The following is a 14656-nucleotide window of genomic DNA, read 5'->3' as shown; positions in this document are numbered from 1 at the left end:
GATTGGCCCAAATGAGGTGAGGCAAATTCCTATTAGGCTTAATGGGAGCGTGATCAATCTGTGATTGTTCTAGATGATGTGTGATCAGTTTCTAATTGGTTTCTCAAGGGTGCTGGCCATCTATTGATTTAATTTCCCATTGTCCCTTGACTGGCCCTCTAAGGTGTCAATTACCTGTGGAACCACCCCTCTCATTAAGCTTGTTCCTGTTACTTCTTGCGAAGGTACAATAATGTTTCGCAATGTCTTGCTTGGCCAGTTGTTCAGGGTAGGGGAAATATGCTGTAATTTCTACAATGATTCATATCTTTAGCTCATCGTCTCAGACTTTGTTGAATTGGTATTAAACCAGACTCCTATCAGTGACTCTTTTTAGAGGCCACTTCGCTGGGTGATGCCTTTCTCTCTCGCTGGTTACTTGGAATGAGATACTTTATTTTCAAAACATAGAATAGAGTGGTAAAGTTGCTTACAGTCTTAAAACTAATAAATAAGATTACAGGAGAATCTAAGACCAGCGAGAATGGTCTCAGATTAAAGAGGAGCCAGTTTAAGACTTGAGATGATGAGGAATTTCTTCTCTCGGAGGGTTGTGAGTATTTGGAAAGCCTTACCACAGAGAGATGTGGGGGCAGAGTCCTTGGGTGAAATTCTCCCGTATCGGCTCGATGTCCGCCGACTGGTGCCCAAAACGGCGCAAATCAGTCGGGCATCGCGCCGCCCCAAAGGTGTGGAATTCTCCACATCTTGGGGGGCTGAGCCCCAATCTTAAGGGGCTAGGCCCACGCCGGACTAATTTCCGCCCCGCCAACTGGCGGAAAAGGCCTTTGGTGCCCCGCCAGCTGGCGCGGAAATGACATCTCCGGGCGGCGCTTGCACGGGAGCGTCAGTGGCCGCTCACGGCATCCCCGCGCATGCGCAGTGGAGGGAGTCTCTTCCACCTCCGCCATGGTGGAGACCGTGGCGAAGGCGGAAGGAAAAGAGTGCCCCCACGGCACAGGCCCGCCCGCGGATCGGTGGGCCCCGATCGCGGGCCAGGCCACCGTGGGGGCACCCCCCGGGGCCAGATCGCCCCACGCCCCCCCAGGACCCCGGAGCACGCCCGCGCCGTCTTGTCCCGCCGGTAAGGTAGGTGGTTTAATCTACGCCGGCGGGACAGGCATTTTAGCAGCGGGACTTCGGCCCATCCGGGCCGGAGAATCGCGGGGGGAGGCCCGCCAACCGGCGCGGCGCGATTCCCGCCCCTGCCGAATATCCGGTGCCGGAGAATTCGGCAACCGGCGGGGGCGGGATTCACGCCAGCCCCCGGCGATTCTCCGACCCAGCGGGGGGTCAGAGAATCGCGCCCCCAGTGTATATTTGAGGCTGGGATAGATGGATTCTTGATCAGTAAGGAAATCAAGGATTACAGGGAAAGGGCAGGAAAGAGGATGTGAGGAATGGCGGATCAGCGATGATCCTATTGATTGGCGGAGCAGGCATGAGGGGCCGAATGGCCTTCTCCTATTCCTATTTCTTATGGTCTTACGGAAGTATAGTACTCATAACTGATATTGTGCATATTTGAACATAAGTGAGAATGCATTTGATGTCTGCTTTTATTTGAGATAAGGCAGCGTGTGATATCTGGCAACATGAATTCATCAGCCCAGATGTCTAATTATTCTATAGATGTCAGTATGTCCTGGAGAACATAATTAAAACAGCTGCTTATCAATGTGTTTTTGTTGAGAGATCGTATGTTCTTGTTGTATCTATCAGAGCTTGGTATAAGTCAATTAAACATAGAGGTTGCTTTACAGAACCTACAAAGCTACAGAAATTACAGTCTATGTAAAATCAGTGCTTCAAAGTGACTGATGTGCTAAATATAAAACAACACATTCAACCAACAGATATTAAAATTTAAAAGAAATAGAGTTACAAATGTTAAGTACAGAACTTAATTCGAAGATGGTTACTATAATGATCCTGGAGATCCGAGAAAGAAGGCTTGCTTAAGTTTATTATAAACTTAAAGGTTAAGGCCCCTGCCGCAACATACAATAAGGTCCCATTCGGGGACAAAGGAGAGCGCTGGACTCGGTTCGGGCCAGTATTTAAAGGGCTAAGTAACGATCTCCAGTTGGGTGGAGCTCCACTCACTTGCAGGGGAGTTCGTATTCTATGACTCCCAAGGGGTGATCCGTCAGTGTATTCCCATAGGCCTCATGAGGGCCTCCAGGAATGCAATGTTAGCATTCATGTCAAGAGGGCTAGAATACAAGAGCAGGGATGTACTTCTGAGGCTGTATAAGACTCTGGTCAGACCCCATTGGGAGTATTGTGAGCAGTTATCTAAGGAAGGATGTGCGGGCGTTGGAAAGGGTCCAGAGGAGGTTCACAAGAATGATCCCTGGAATGAAGAATTTGTCGTATGAGGAACGGTTGAGGACTCTGGATATGTAATCGTTGGACTTTAGAAGAATGAGGGGGGATCCTTTTGAAAATTACAGGATACTGCAAGGCTTGGATAGAGTGGACGTGGAGAGGATGCTTCCACTTGTAGGAAAAACTAGAAGCAGAGGACACAATCTCAGACTGAAGAGACGATCCTTCAAAACAGAGATGAGGAGGAATTTCTTCAGCCAGAGGGTGGTGAATCTGTGGAACTCTTTGCCGCAGAAGGCTGTGGAGGCCAAATCACTGAGTGTCTTTAAGACAGAGATAGATAGGTTCTTGATTAATAAGGGGATCAGGGGTTATGGGGAGAAGGCAGGAGAATGGGGATGAGAAAATATCAGCCATGACTGAATGACGGAGCAGACTCGATGGGCCGAGTGGCCTAATTCTGCTCCTAAGGCTTATGGTCCTATAGATGGTTATGACATTCACATATTGTGACATAGAGTGGCTTACTTTCAACATCACAAGTTAAGCTACGTTGATTTAATGCACAAGGCCAAAACACTTGGTTTCCTTTGCACAATAGATCTTTAAATTTATAGCTTACGGGCCTGGATAGCCACATGAGTAATACCTTGGCGTCTTGCATCACTGGCATAAGAGCCACATGCTTATTCTCCATGGTCAATTGTGAGTGTGAGACTAAGGCTGGGTCATGTGATGAGCTAGTGTCCCCGAATTCAGAAAAACTCACATTGGATTGACATACTTTGATTATTTGGCTAATGCCCATAAGACCATAAGACATAGAAGCAGAATTAGGCCACTCGGCCCATCGAGTCTGCTCCGCCATTCAATCATGGCTGATATTTTTCTCATCTCCATTCTCCTGCCTTCTCCCCATAACCCCTGATCCCCTTATTAATCAAGAAACTACCTCTCTGTCTTAAAGACACTCAGTGACTTGGTCTCCACAGCCTGCTGCAGCAAAGAGTTCCACAGATTCACTACCCTCTGGCTGAAGAAATTCCTCCTCATCTATTTTAAAGGATCGTCCCTTGAGTCTGAGATGGTGTCCTCTGGTTCTAGTTTTTCCTACAAGTGGAAATATCCTCTCCACATCTACTCTATCCAGGCCTCGCAGTATCCTTGTGAAGTTACAATAAGATCCCCTCTCATCCTTCTAAACTCCAATGAATACAGGCCCAGAGTCCTCAACCGTTCCTCATACGACAAGCTGTTCATTCCAGGGATCATTCTTGTGAACCTCCTCTGGATCCTTTCCAAGGCCAGCACATCCTTCCTTAGATATGGGGCCCAAAACTGCTCACAATACTCCAAATAGGGTCTGATCAGAACTTTATACAGCCTCAGAAGTACATCCCTGCTCTTGTTTCTAGCCCTCCTGACATGAATGCTAACATTGCATTTGCCTTCCTAATTGCCGACTGAACCTGCACGTTAACCTGAAGAGAATTGTGAACAAGGACTCCCAAGTCCCTTTGTAAACTACAAACTAATTGTAAATAATTATCAAAATTAAACTTTCCTACACAGAGACTCACTGGTGTTCTGGTGCCATTTTTCTTTGAGAACATTCCTTATCCCTCGGGTACCCATTACTGATTACCTTTTCCATATGTCCTTACATCTGCTGTTTTCCTCAGCAATGTCTCCCTTTGGTTATTTTGCATTGTGCTACAAAAAATGTATTTTCCCCCCTCACAGGAAAAGACAACTCCTGCAGCCTCACTGCGCCAGGGACCCGAGTTCAATTCCGGCCTTGGGTCACTGTCTGTGTGGAGTTTGCACGTTCTCCCAGTGTCTGCGTGGGTTTCCTCCGGGTGCTTCAGTTTCCTCTCACAGTTCAAAGATGTGCAGGTTGGGTGGATTGTCCATGTAAGAAAAAGATTGCCTCTTTGTATCGAAAGATGTGCAGGTTAGGTGGGGTTACAGGGATAGGGCAGGGGAGTGGGCCAAGGTAGCGTGCTCTATTGGTGGACCTTGCAGACACAATGGGCCGTATGGCTGGGGGGGCCACAACAAGGGGTCACAGTCTCAGGATATGAGGTCGGCCATTTAGGACTGAGGATAGGAGAATTTCTTCACTCAGAGGGTGGTTAACCCTTGGAATTCTCTACCACACAAGGCTGTGGGGGCCAAATCACCGAACATATTTAAAAAGGAAATAGAATTCTAGACTCTAAAGGTGTTGAGACGGATGGTGAGAGCACGGGAGTATGCCATTGAGATAGAAAATCAGCCATCATCATATCAATGGGGGAGCAGACACTACCCTGAGGAATTCCTGCAGTGATGTCCTGGAGCTTAATTAATTGACCTCAAATAATCACAACCATCTTCCCTTGCGCCAGATATGTTTCCAACCAACAGAGGGGTTTACTCCTGATTCCCATTGACTCCAGTTTAGCTCGGGCTCCTTGATGCCGTACTCGGTCAAATGCTACCTTTGTGTCAAGGGCAGTGACTCTCACCTCACCTCTGGCATTCAGTCCTTTTGTGCATGTTTGAACCAAGGCTGCACTGAGGTCAGTGATCCTTGTGAAATCCAAACTGAGTGTCAGCCAGCAGGTTATTGCCAGAAAAGTGTCGCTTCCTATCGTTGTTGTTGACCCCTTTCCTACTGGTGATTGAGCGTAGATTGATGGGGTTGGGTTTGTCCTGCTTTTTGTGTACAGGACATACCTGGCAATCTTCCACATTGCTGGGTAGATGCCAGTGTTGTAGCTCTACTGGAACAGCTTGGCTAGGAGAATTGGAAACCTCTGGAGCACAAGTCTTCAGGGTCCATGTATAGGAGTGTTTTCAAGGACTGAGTATTGAGCTCGCTTTTACATTGAGGGTCCTCCCTCTTAGTTACGGCTCAGCTAAACACAAAGACCTGCGGACACATCAATCCTGGTTAAGACGGCTTTATTTTCCAAGCTTGGCCACGTTCGAGGGAGAGCGATTTGGATAAATGCCAAAACCACTCTACACTGTTTCAGGTGCAACAGTTATACAATTTCCAAAAATTAGTAGCCCACCCCAGTTGGACTTGATCCAATCCTTGTAGCTGTCAATTTTACCTTGACCAATGAATTTAATTTTAGGCATCTTGGTGACTCCGTGATCAAGCTCATGATTTAGCCCCATCCTGTTCCTTGGTCATCTGTTGTTTTCCAGGACTCTTGTATTCATTATGTCTTGTTCTCCCCTGTTCCCATGTTGCTTATCTCAGCCAGCTCCTGCCTACCTCATTGTTTGTCTGGGTGCAGGATGTTGAAGCTTTGTACCGTGGATTGTCTGAGCACAGGATGCTGGGGCCACTGATAGGAACTGTTTCTTGAGCTGGCTATATTATTGCTGACCATATTATTTCTGTCTGATTCTGTTTGTGGTAAGAACATGGGCAAGTTAGCTAACTTAAATCCCATCATGCATTGCGGCCATTACTTTTAGCAAGAGTTTAAATGCTTGTTACTGCTATGTGTTAAAAATACATGTTTACAAAATAATGATTACTGGGTATACTTTCTATGATTAGTCTCAATCCTCAATGAACTAACTTATGTAGAACTATTCTAGTGTTATCCTAGCTATCCGTTTTTAAGGCGTTTAATCTCAGGACCTCCCTCACCATGACCTTTGCGATATTCAGAGCCTTCAGCTGGTTCACATGGAGTGAATCAAATTGGCTGAAGACTTTGATGCAGCAGAGCGGCTTCCGGAGCCATTTCAAGAGGGTATTGAAGAGCCAAGCACATCGCCATGGGTCTGGAGTCTGTTGTGGAGTCACATCTATCTGTAGGCCAGACCAGGTGAGGATGGCACATTTCCACATGGGTTTTTATGACAATTGTTGCCATTAGACTTTTAATTTCAAACTTTTTAAAATTCAAGTTCCACGCTCTGCCCGGATCTGAACCCGTTGTCCTCAGACCACTACGAGTCCAGTGACAATGCCGGTATGCCACTGTCTCCCCTCAGGATAGTGGTCACTAAGATGAAGTCAAGAGTCAACGTTTTGCAGAAACTGGCAAACAACAGTTGGGGAGCCTCAGCCACCAATCGGCCGCAATGCAATGACCCTCCACAGAGCTCAGCGAATCAAAGAAAACAAATCCTTCCCTCACCAACGTCCTTCATCTCCGATTGAAGGCCCTTTTGGACCCGTGTACACAACGTCAGTCAATGTCACTTCAACCCTGACGAAACCCAGGGCAGATGAATGGTCCTCACAAGAAGTCACGAAGAAACACCTCATGAAAGGTCCAACACAGAACGTCGTTACGTTCAACCTCCCACGAAGCTCATGGACATCACTAAACTGCATCCGTATAAACCATGGCGGATGTGGATACCTGATGGACAAATGGAAAATTAAAAACTCTCCTGTGTGAGACAGTGGTCACCCAGCACAGTCCGTGGAATACAGAACAACCCAATGGCCAACTCATAAATTGGAAGGCGGTATTACGGCGATGCACACCGTCGCCCTCCACCCCCCATGTAATAGCTTGGCTTAACCACCGTAATGTAAAAATCTGGTTGGTGCTCTAACCCCAGCTACGCAAAAGACGAAGTTTCAGAAACAAGTTTATGGCAGCTCTCCTAAAACTAGTAAAAGCTGGAATGATAAAATGAGAATGATAAAATGTGGTTAGACTGAAGCAAATTGAATCAAGGGTGAGTGGGTGGACTAAATAGGGCTACAGTGAAACACTATTAAAGTTTTATAAATCTCACTGTCGTGCAATCATGGATTATAATGAAACCTGAAATATATTCGGCAGAAAAATAACACATTACTCTGCAATAACATATTACCCAGCAATAACATATTACCATGCAATAACACATTGCCCTGCAATAACACCTTAGTCTGCAATAACACATTGCCCTTGTCATGGGAATGTCACTTTAAGAAATGTCTGTCTGCTCAAGTGGCTGCAGTGATGTCAGAGTGTGGGTGGAGCTGAGCTCTGGCTCTGCTTTTTAGTTTCGCTTTGAGAAAACGCTTGGGTGTGTCTGTGTTTTTTAGTTTTGTTTTAGTGTTGGAGCTGCAGCAGCCGAAGAAGGTATAATTTAGTTCTCTGTGCCATCTAAAGACTATCTCTAGATCATTTGGTGAATTCAGGGTGATAACTGCTCTCAGTAGAGAATTAAAACCTGATGTGCTTCTGTAAAAATGATTTTTGTCTTATGGATGTTAAAAGGAAAGTTTAAGGATTACTTAGTGTTGTATTGTTTGGGGGTGTATTTGAATTGATGGTTGCTAAGATGTTCCCTGTATGTTTTAAAAAGGTTAACTGAGTTCATAGAATAAACATTGTTTTGCTTTAAAAATTACTTTTAAATTTCTGCTGCACCACACCTGTAGAGTGGTCCGTGTACTTCCCACACTACAATCTAGTAAACGTCATGGGTCATGTGAACTCCATGATACACTTTAGGATTCTCTAAACCCTGGCCCATAACAAATTGGGGGCTTGAGGGGGATAAAAGTCTATTTATTGGATTGGCTTAGTGAACTTAAAGACAGTGAGGGGTGAGCATATTGTGGTTGCTTTTCAGGTGTGGTATTTCAGTTTAAGTAGGGAGTGTGTTGTGGACAATGGCTCTTTCAGAGGCTCTGAAGTTTTGAGGGTGGAGACGGTCACACACAGTACCTTACAGACAGAGACTAAAAACAGGGTTTAAGAGTTGGCAAAAAACATTGCAGTTAACATTACCTGACAAAATGCGAAAAGGTGAGGTAATTTTGGCGGTGGCTAAGCAATAACACGTTACCCTACAATAACACATTAGTCTGCAATAACACTTTACTCTGCAACAATACGTTACCCTGCAATAACACATTACTCTGCAATAACACATTACTCTGCAATAACACGTTACCCTGCACTAACATATTATCCTGCAATAGCACGTTACTCTGCAATAATACATTACCCTGCAATAACACATTACTCTGCAATAACACGTTACCCTGCACTAACACATTACCCTGCAATAGCACGTTACTCTGCAATAACACATTACCCTGCAATAACACATTACTCTGCAAAAGCACATTACTCTGCAAACACGTTACACTGCAATAACACATTACTCTGCAAAAGCACATTACTCTGCAAACACGTTACTCTGCAATAACACATTACTCTGCAATAGCACATTAGTCTGCAATAACACTTTACTCTGCAATAACACATTACTCCGCAATAACACATTACTCCGCAATAACACATTACTCTGCAATAACACATTGGTCTGCAATAACACTTTACCCTGCAATAACACATTACCCTGCAATAACACATTACCCTGCAATAACACATTACTCTGCAAACACGTTACTCTGCAATAACACATTACTCCGCAATAACACATTACTCTGCAATAGCACATTAGTCTGCAATAACACTTTACTCTGCAATAACACATTACTCCGCAATAACACATTACTCCGCAATAACACATTACTCTGCAATAACACATTGGTCTGCAATAACACTTTACCCTGCAATAACACATTACCCTGCAATAACACATTACCCTGCAATAACACATTACTCTGCAATAACACATTAGTCCGCAATAACACATTACTCCGCAATAACACATTACTTTGCAATAACACGTTACTCCGCAATAACACATTACTCCACAATAACACATTACTCCACAATAACACATTACTCTGGAATAACACATTACTCTGCAAACACGTTACTCTGCAATAACACGGTACTCTGCAATAACATATTACCCTGCAGTAACACATTACTCCGCAATAACACATTACTCTGCAATAACACATTACTCTGCAATAACACATTACTCTGCAATAACACATTACCTTGCAATAACACGTTACCCTGCAATAACACATTACTCTGCAATAATACGTGACTCTGCAATAACACATTACCCTGAAACAACACATTACCCTGCAATAACACATTACTCTGCAATAACACATTACTCTGCAATAACACATTACTCTGCAATAACACATTACTCCGCAGTAACACATTACCCTGCAATAACACATTACTCTGCAATAACACATTACTCTGCAATAACACATTACTCTGCAATAACACATTACTCCGCAGTAACACATTACTCTGCAATAACACATTACTCTGCAATAACACGTTACTCTGCAATAACACGTTACTCTGCAATAACACATTACTCTGCAATAACACTTTACCCTGCAATAACACATTACCCTGCAATAACACATTACCCTGCAATAACACATTACTCTGCAAACACGTTACTCTGCAATAACACATTACTCCGCAATAACACATTACTCTGCAATAGCACATTAGTCTGCAATAACACTTTACTCTGCAATAACACATTACTCCGCAATAACACATTACTCCGCAATAACACATTACTCTGCAATAACACATTGGTCTGCAATAACACTTTACCCTGCAATAACACATTACCCTGCAATAACACATTACCCTGCAATAACACATTACTCTGCAATAACACATTAGTCCGCAATAACACATTACTCCGCAATAACACATTACTTTGCAATAACACGTTACTCCGCAATAACACATTACTCCACAATAACACATTACTCCACAATAACACATTACTCTGGAATAACACATTACTCTGCAAACACGTTACTCTGCAATAACACGGTACTCTGCAATAACATATTACCCTGCAGTAACACATTACTCCGCAATAACACATTACTCTGCAATAACACATTACTCTGCAATAACACATTACTCTGCAATAACACATTACCTTGCAATAACACGTTACCCTGCAATAACACATTACTCTGCAATAATACGTGACTCTGCAATAACACATTACCCTGAAACAACACATTACCCTGCAATAACACATTACTCTGCAATAACACATTACTCTGCAATAACACATTACTCTGCAATAACACATTACTCCGCAGTAACACATTACCCTGCAATAACACATTACTCTGCAATAACACATTACTCTGCAATAACACATTACTCTGCAATAACACATTACTCCGCAGTAACACATTACTCTGCAATAACACATTACTCTGCAATAACACGTTACTCTGCAATAACACGTTACTCTGCAATAACACATTACTCTGCAATAACACATTACTCTGCAATAACACATTACTCTGCAATAACACATTACTCTGCAATAACACATTACTCCGCAGTAACACATTACTCTGCAATAACACATTACTCTGCAATAACACATTAGTCTGCAATAACACATTACTCTGCAATAACACATTGCTCCGCAATAACACATTACCCTGCAATAACACATTACTCTGCAATAACACATTAGTCTGCAATAACACATTACTCTGCAATAACACATTACCCTGCAGTAACACATTACTCCGCAATAACACATTACTCTGCAATAACACATTACTCTGCAATAAAACATTACTCTGCAATAACACATTACTCCGCAATAACACGTTACTCCGCAATAACACGTTACTCTGCAATAACACATTACCCTGCAATAACACGTTACTCTGCAGTAACACGTTACCCTGCAATAACACATTATTCTGCAATAACACATTATTCTGCAATAACACATTACTCTGCAATAACACATTACCCTGCAATAATGTATTACTCTGCAATAACACATTACTCTGCAATATCACATTACTCTGCAATAATGTATTACTCTGCAATAACACATTAGTCTGCAATAACACATTATTCTGCAATAACATCTTACTTTGAAATAGCACATTACTCTGCAATAACACATGTAGATTTGGATTAATTGTCATGTGCACCGATGTACAGTGAAAAGTATTGTTCTGCGTACAGACCAGGCAGATCATTCCATAAATGAAAAACATAGGACATACAATAAATACACATACATGGACATAGACATTGGGTGAAGCATTTGGAGTGTAGTGCTACACAACAGAGAAGCTGTGTGGTGAGATCAGTTGAGTCTATAAGCGGGTCATTCAGGAGTCCGGTAACAGCCGGGAAGAGGCTGTTTTTGAATCTGTTGGTGCATCTGTACAAATTGGTAAGAGTCAACGTGGACGTGCTGAATTGTCAAAAACCCGGCTCCGTGTAAGACTCCGATAATAAAATATAAGTCAAACATCCACAGTTAGTTTTATTTTTACTTACACAAGGGGATACTGCACCTAATCAACGCTTAGGATGAAAGTCCGCAGTACAATGGTAATTCTGCTACATTTATACACATGTATGCAGGCAATTTCTTTGAGAAGGTGACTGAACAGGTAGATGAGGGTAGAGCAGTTGATGTGGTGTATATGGATTTCAGCAAAGCGTTTGATAAGGTTCCCCACAGTAGGCTATTGTATAAAATACGGAGGCTGGGGATTGAGGGTGATTTAGAGATGTGGATCAGAAATTGGCTAGCTGAAAGAAGACAGAGGGTGGTGGTTGATGGGAAATGTTCAGAATGGAGTACAGTCACAAGTGGAGTACCACAAGGATCTGTTCTGGGGCCGTTGCTGTTTGTCATTTTTATCAATGACCTAGAGGAAGGCGCAGAAGGGTGGGTGAGTAAATTTTCAGACGATACTAAAGTCGGTGGTGTTGTCGATAGTGTGGAAGGATGTAGCAGGTTACAGAGGGATATAGATAAGCTGCAGAGCTGGGCTGAGAGGTGGCAAATGGAGTTTAATGTAGAGAAGTGTGAGGTGATTCACTTTGGAAGGAATAACAGGAATGCGGAATATTTGGCTAATGGTAAAGTTCTTGAAAGTGTGGATGAGCAGAGGGATCTAGGTGTCCATGTACATAGATCCCTGAAAGTTGCCACCCAGGTTGATAGGGTGGTGAAGAAGGCCTATGGAGTGTTGGTCTTTATTGGTAGAGGGATTGAGTTCCAGAGTCGGGAGGTCATGTTGCAGCTGTACAGAACTCTGGTACGGCCGCATTTGGAGTATTGCGTACAGTTCTGGTCACCGCATTATAGGAAGGACGTGGAGGCTTTGGAGCGGGTGCAGAGGAGATTTACCAGGATGTTGCCTGGTATGTAGGGAAAATCTTATGAGGAAAGGCTGATGGACTTGAGGTTGTTTTCGTTGGAGAGAAGAAGGTTAAGAGGAGACTTAATAGAGGCATACAAAATGATCAGGGGGTTGGATAGGGTGGACAGTGAGAGCCTTCTCCCGTGGATGGAAATGGCTGGCACGAGGGGACATAACTTTAAACTGAGGGGTAATAGATATAGGACAGAGGTCAGAGGTAGGTTCTTTACGCAAAGAGTAGTGAGGCCGTGGAATGCCCTACCTGCTACAGTAGTGAACTCGCCAACATTGAGGGCATTTAAAAGTTTATTGGATAAACATATGGATGATAATGGCATAGTGCAGGTTAGATGGCTTTTGTTTCGGTGCAACATCGTGGGCCGAAGGGCCTGTACTGCGCTGTATTGTTCTATGTTCTATGTTCTAATTCATGACTCGGAGTTAATTAGCTTGTGTGTGACTATGTACAGAAACAGATTGATTTAAGAAGCGAAACTACAATGTAAGGAGCACAAGAGGATTTTTATCCGCATGTGACCGTTTATAATAACACAGATGTCTATATTTTGTGTCCCGTTGATATGATTAAAGACGGGGTTAACACAGTTAGTCCACTTCATTTCTGGCTGCATGCTCACTTTAATGAGATCAAAGCGCTTTGCACAAGGTCTGTGGTTTCAGATCTCAATTTATGTTTAACTGATACTGTAAATACGTTATTCATATCTTATTCTTGCCCTGTCAGTAGTTTTGTGGAGACATTATAATTATGGGCAAGCATCCCATCATGCATTGGTTATATTAGCCAGTAACGTACACTTCCATACTCTCTCCTTTTGTCATATCCATATATGACAACTTTATTCAGATAATATTCTTTGAAGCTCTAGTTTGTATGGGTCTTCCGGGGGGTTGTTCTGCGACAATTAAAGCCATTACGGTGGGTTGGGGGTCTATGCCTTTAGCCGCTACATGACAGCAGCATTTTCTGCCATGCCAGCAACATATAAGCAAATGCACAGTCTGATCATCAAAATGATGCCTTGCAGGGTAGGCTTACCCAGACCATCCAGTAATCCCTCTAGCCGCCCTGTCCATGAACCCCAATCTCCTAGGCTTGAGCCATCATGTACCTTGGCGGCCTGCTTTCTGATGTAATCAGCCAGATTGGTGATGTTCTCTGACGCGCCTGGTATGTCGGTGCAACATTCTGACCCTATCAGGGCGCAAGTCCCTCCATTTTCCGCCAGTATGAAGTCTAAGGCCATTCTGTTTTGTAAGGCTGTTGTCCGAATGGCCACCATTTCTGCGCTGATCTCGTCCAATGCACCTGCAGTATCGTTTGCTATCTTTTCTAGAGCTGCCGCCATATTTATGGATTCAATGGCTACCTTCGCTGCCCTGTACCAGGGGAGCAAAATGGAGAAGAACCGCTCTGTATCGGTTATTGCCCTTCTCTTTCTATGGCCGTTCAAAGCATTTTGGGGGAAAGATGTAGAGTGGTAAATATAGGGAACTACATAGCCCAGGTAGCAGGACCCTGACCAATTGATGGTCAACCAGGGATAAGCGTTATGTCCGCAAATAAAGTACGAGCCATTGTAAGACGCGAATCGGGCCACTACCTCTGAACCAGCGTTCAGAGAAAGTCTTTCCACTCGTAAGGTTGTTAAGGCTCGTCAATCGGGACGAGTAGGCATTCTCAGAAGCGTCAAAATAACGGGAGCAGTTACTGTGCCCAAACCGGTAACTTTTGGGATGGATTTTCACCAGGCATATGGATCCTGGTGGTCCTCCCATACCTGAGGTGATCGTGAGGCCAATTTCGGGGGGGGGTTAAGGTCGATCGTAGTTGGATTGGTACCATCCTTTGAAGGCATTGAGTGGGTAACCCGCCGATCGCCAGGACGTGACATCCTCAGTTACATCAACCAGGTACCTCCCGAATTGTGCCTCCGCCCCCTCGCGGGAGAAGGTTGAGCGGGAGGTATTCTGGAAGAGATACCATTCCGCAGTTTCGGATGTACTAAAAGGAATTGGCCTTAAGGGGATGCCCCCTTTTGGAGTGCATTGGTACGTGAGCACAGACCCAACAACCGAAGAGGTGCGATTCTTTCGCATATACGTAGGACATATACAAGAAAGTGTTCACAAGCAATTCATCTGTCAGCAAAACAAAATGAAGCAAAGCAGAAAAGGCGAGGACGATCA

General features: G+C 43.9%; 1 protein-coding gene across 1 annotated transcript; it reads right to left on the bottom strand.

Annotated features, from left to right (window-relative positions):
* Positions 1–9660: 9660 nt before the first annotated feature.
* On the bottom strand, positions 9661–13815 carry LOC140392320 (uncharacterized). The gene is made up of 3 exons (XM_072477635.1): positions 13579–13815; positions 10104–11173; positions 9661–10057 (listed from the first exon to the last, which is right to left on the bottom strand). Exons 1-3 carry the CDS (start codon positions 13813–13815, stop codon positions 9661–9663), a joined length of 1704 nt encoding a protein of 567 aa, XP_072333736.1.
* Positions 13816–14656: the final 841 nt, after the last annotated feature.

Source organism: Scyliorhinus torazame, chromosome 16, assembly GCF_047496885.1.
Source record: "Scyliorhinus torazame isolate Kashiwa2021f chromosome 16, sScyTor2.1, whole genome shotgun sequence".
In the NCBI taxonomy this organism is placed as follows: domain Eukaryota; kingdom Metazoa; phylum Chordata; class Chondrichthyes; order Carcharhiniformes; family Scyliorhinidae; genus Scyliorhinus; species Scyliorhinus torazame.
Note: the sequence above shows the minus strand (reverse complement) of the source record. Positions and strands in the feature narration are given on the sequence as shown.

What these genes read in the sequence shown, in the direction of transcription:
- LOC140392320 (XM_072477635.1), bottom strand. Translation starts at nt 13,815, where the DNA reads ATGGCGGCAGCTCTAGAAAAGATAGCAAACGATACTGCAGGTGCATTG. An exon ending in TCAGAAAGCAGGCCGCCAAG is followed by an intron (nt 11,174 to 13,578) that starts GTACATGATGGC and finishes GTGTTATTGCAG; the next exon opens with AGTAATGTGCTATTTCAAAG. An exon ending in GTGTTATTGCGGAGTAATGT is followed by an intron (nt 10,058 to 10,103) that starts GTTACTGCAGGG and finishes GTGTTATTGCAG; the next exon opens with AGTAACGTGTTTGCAGAGTA.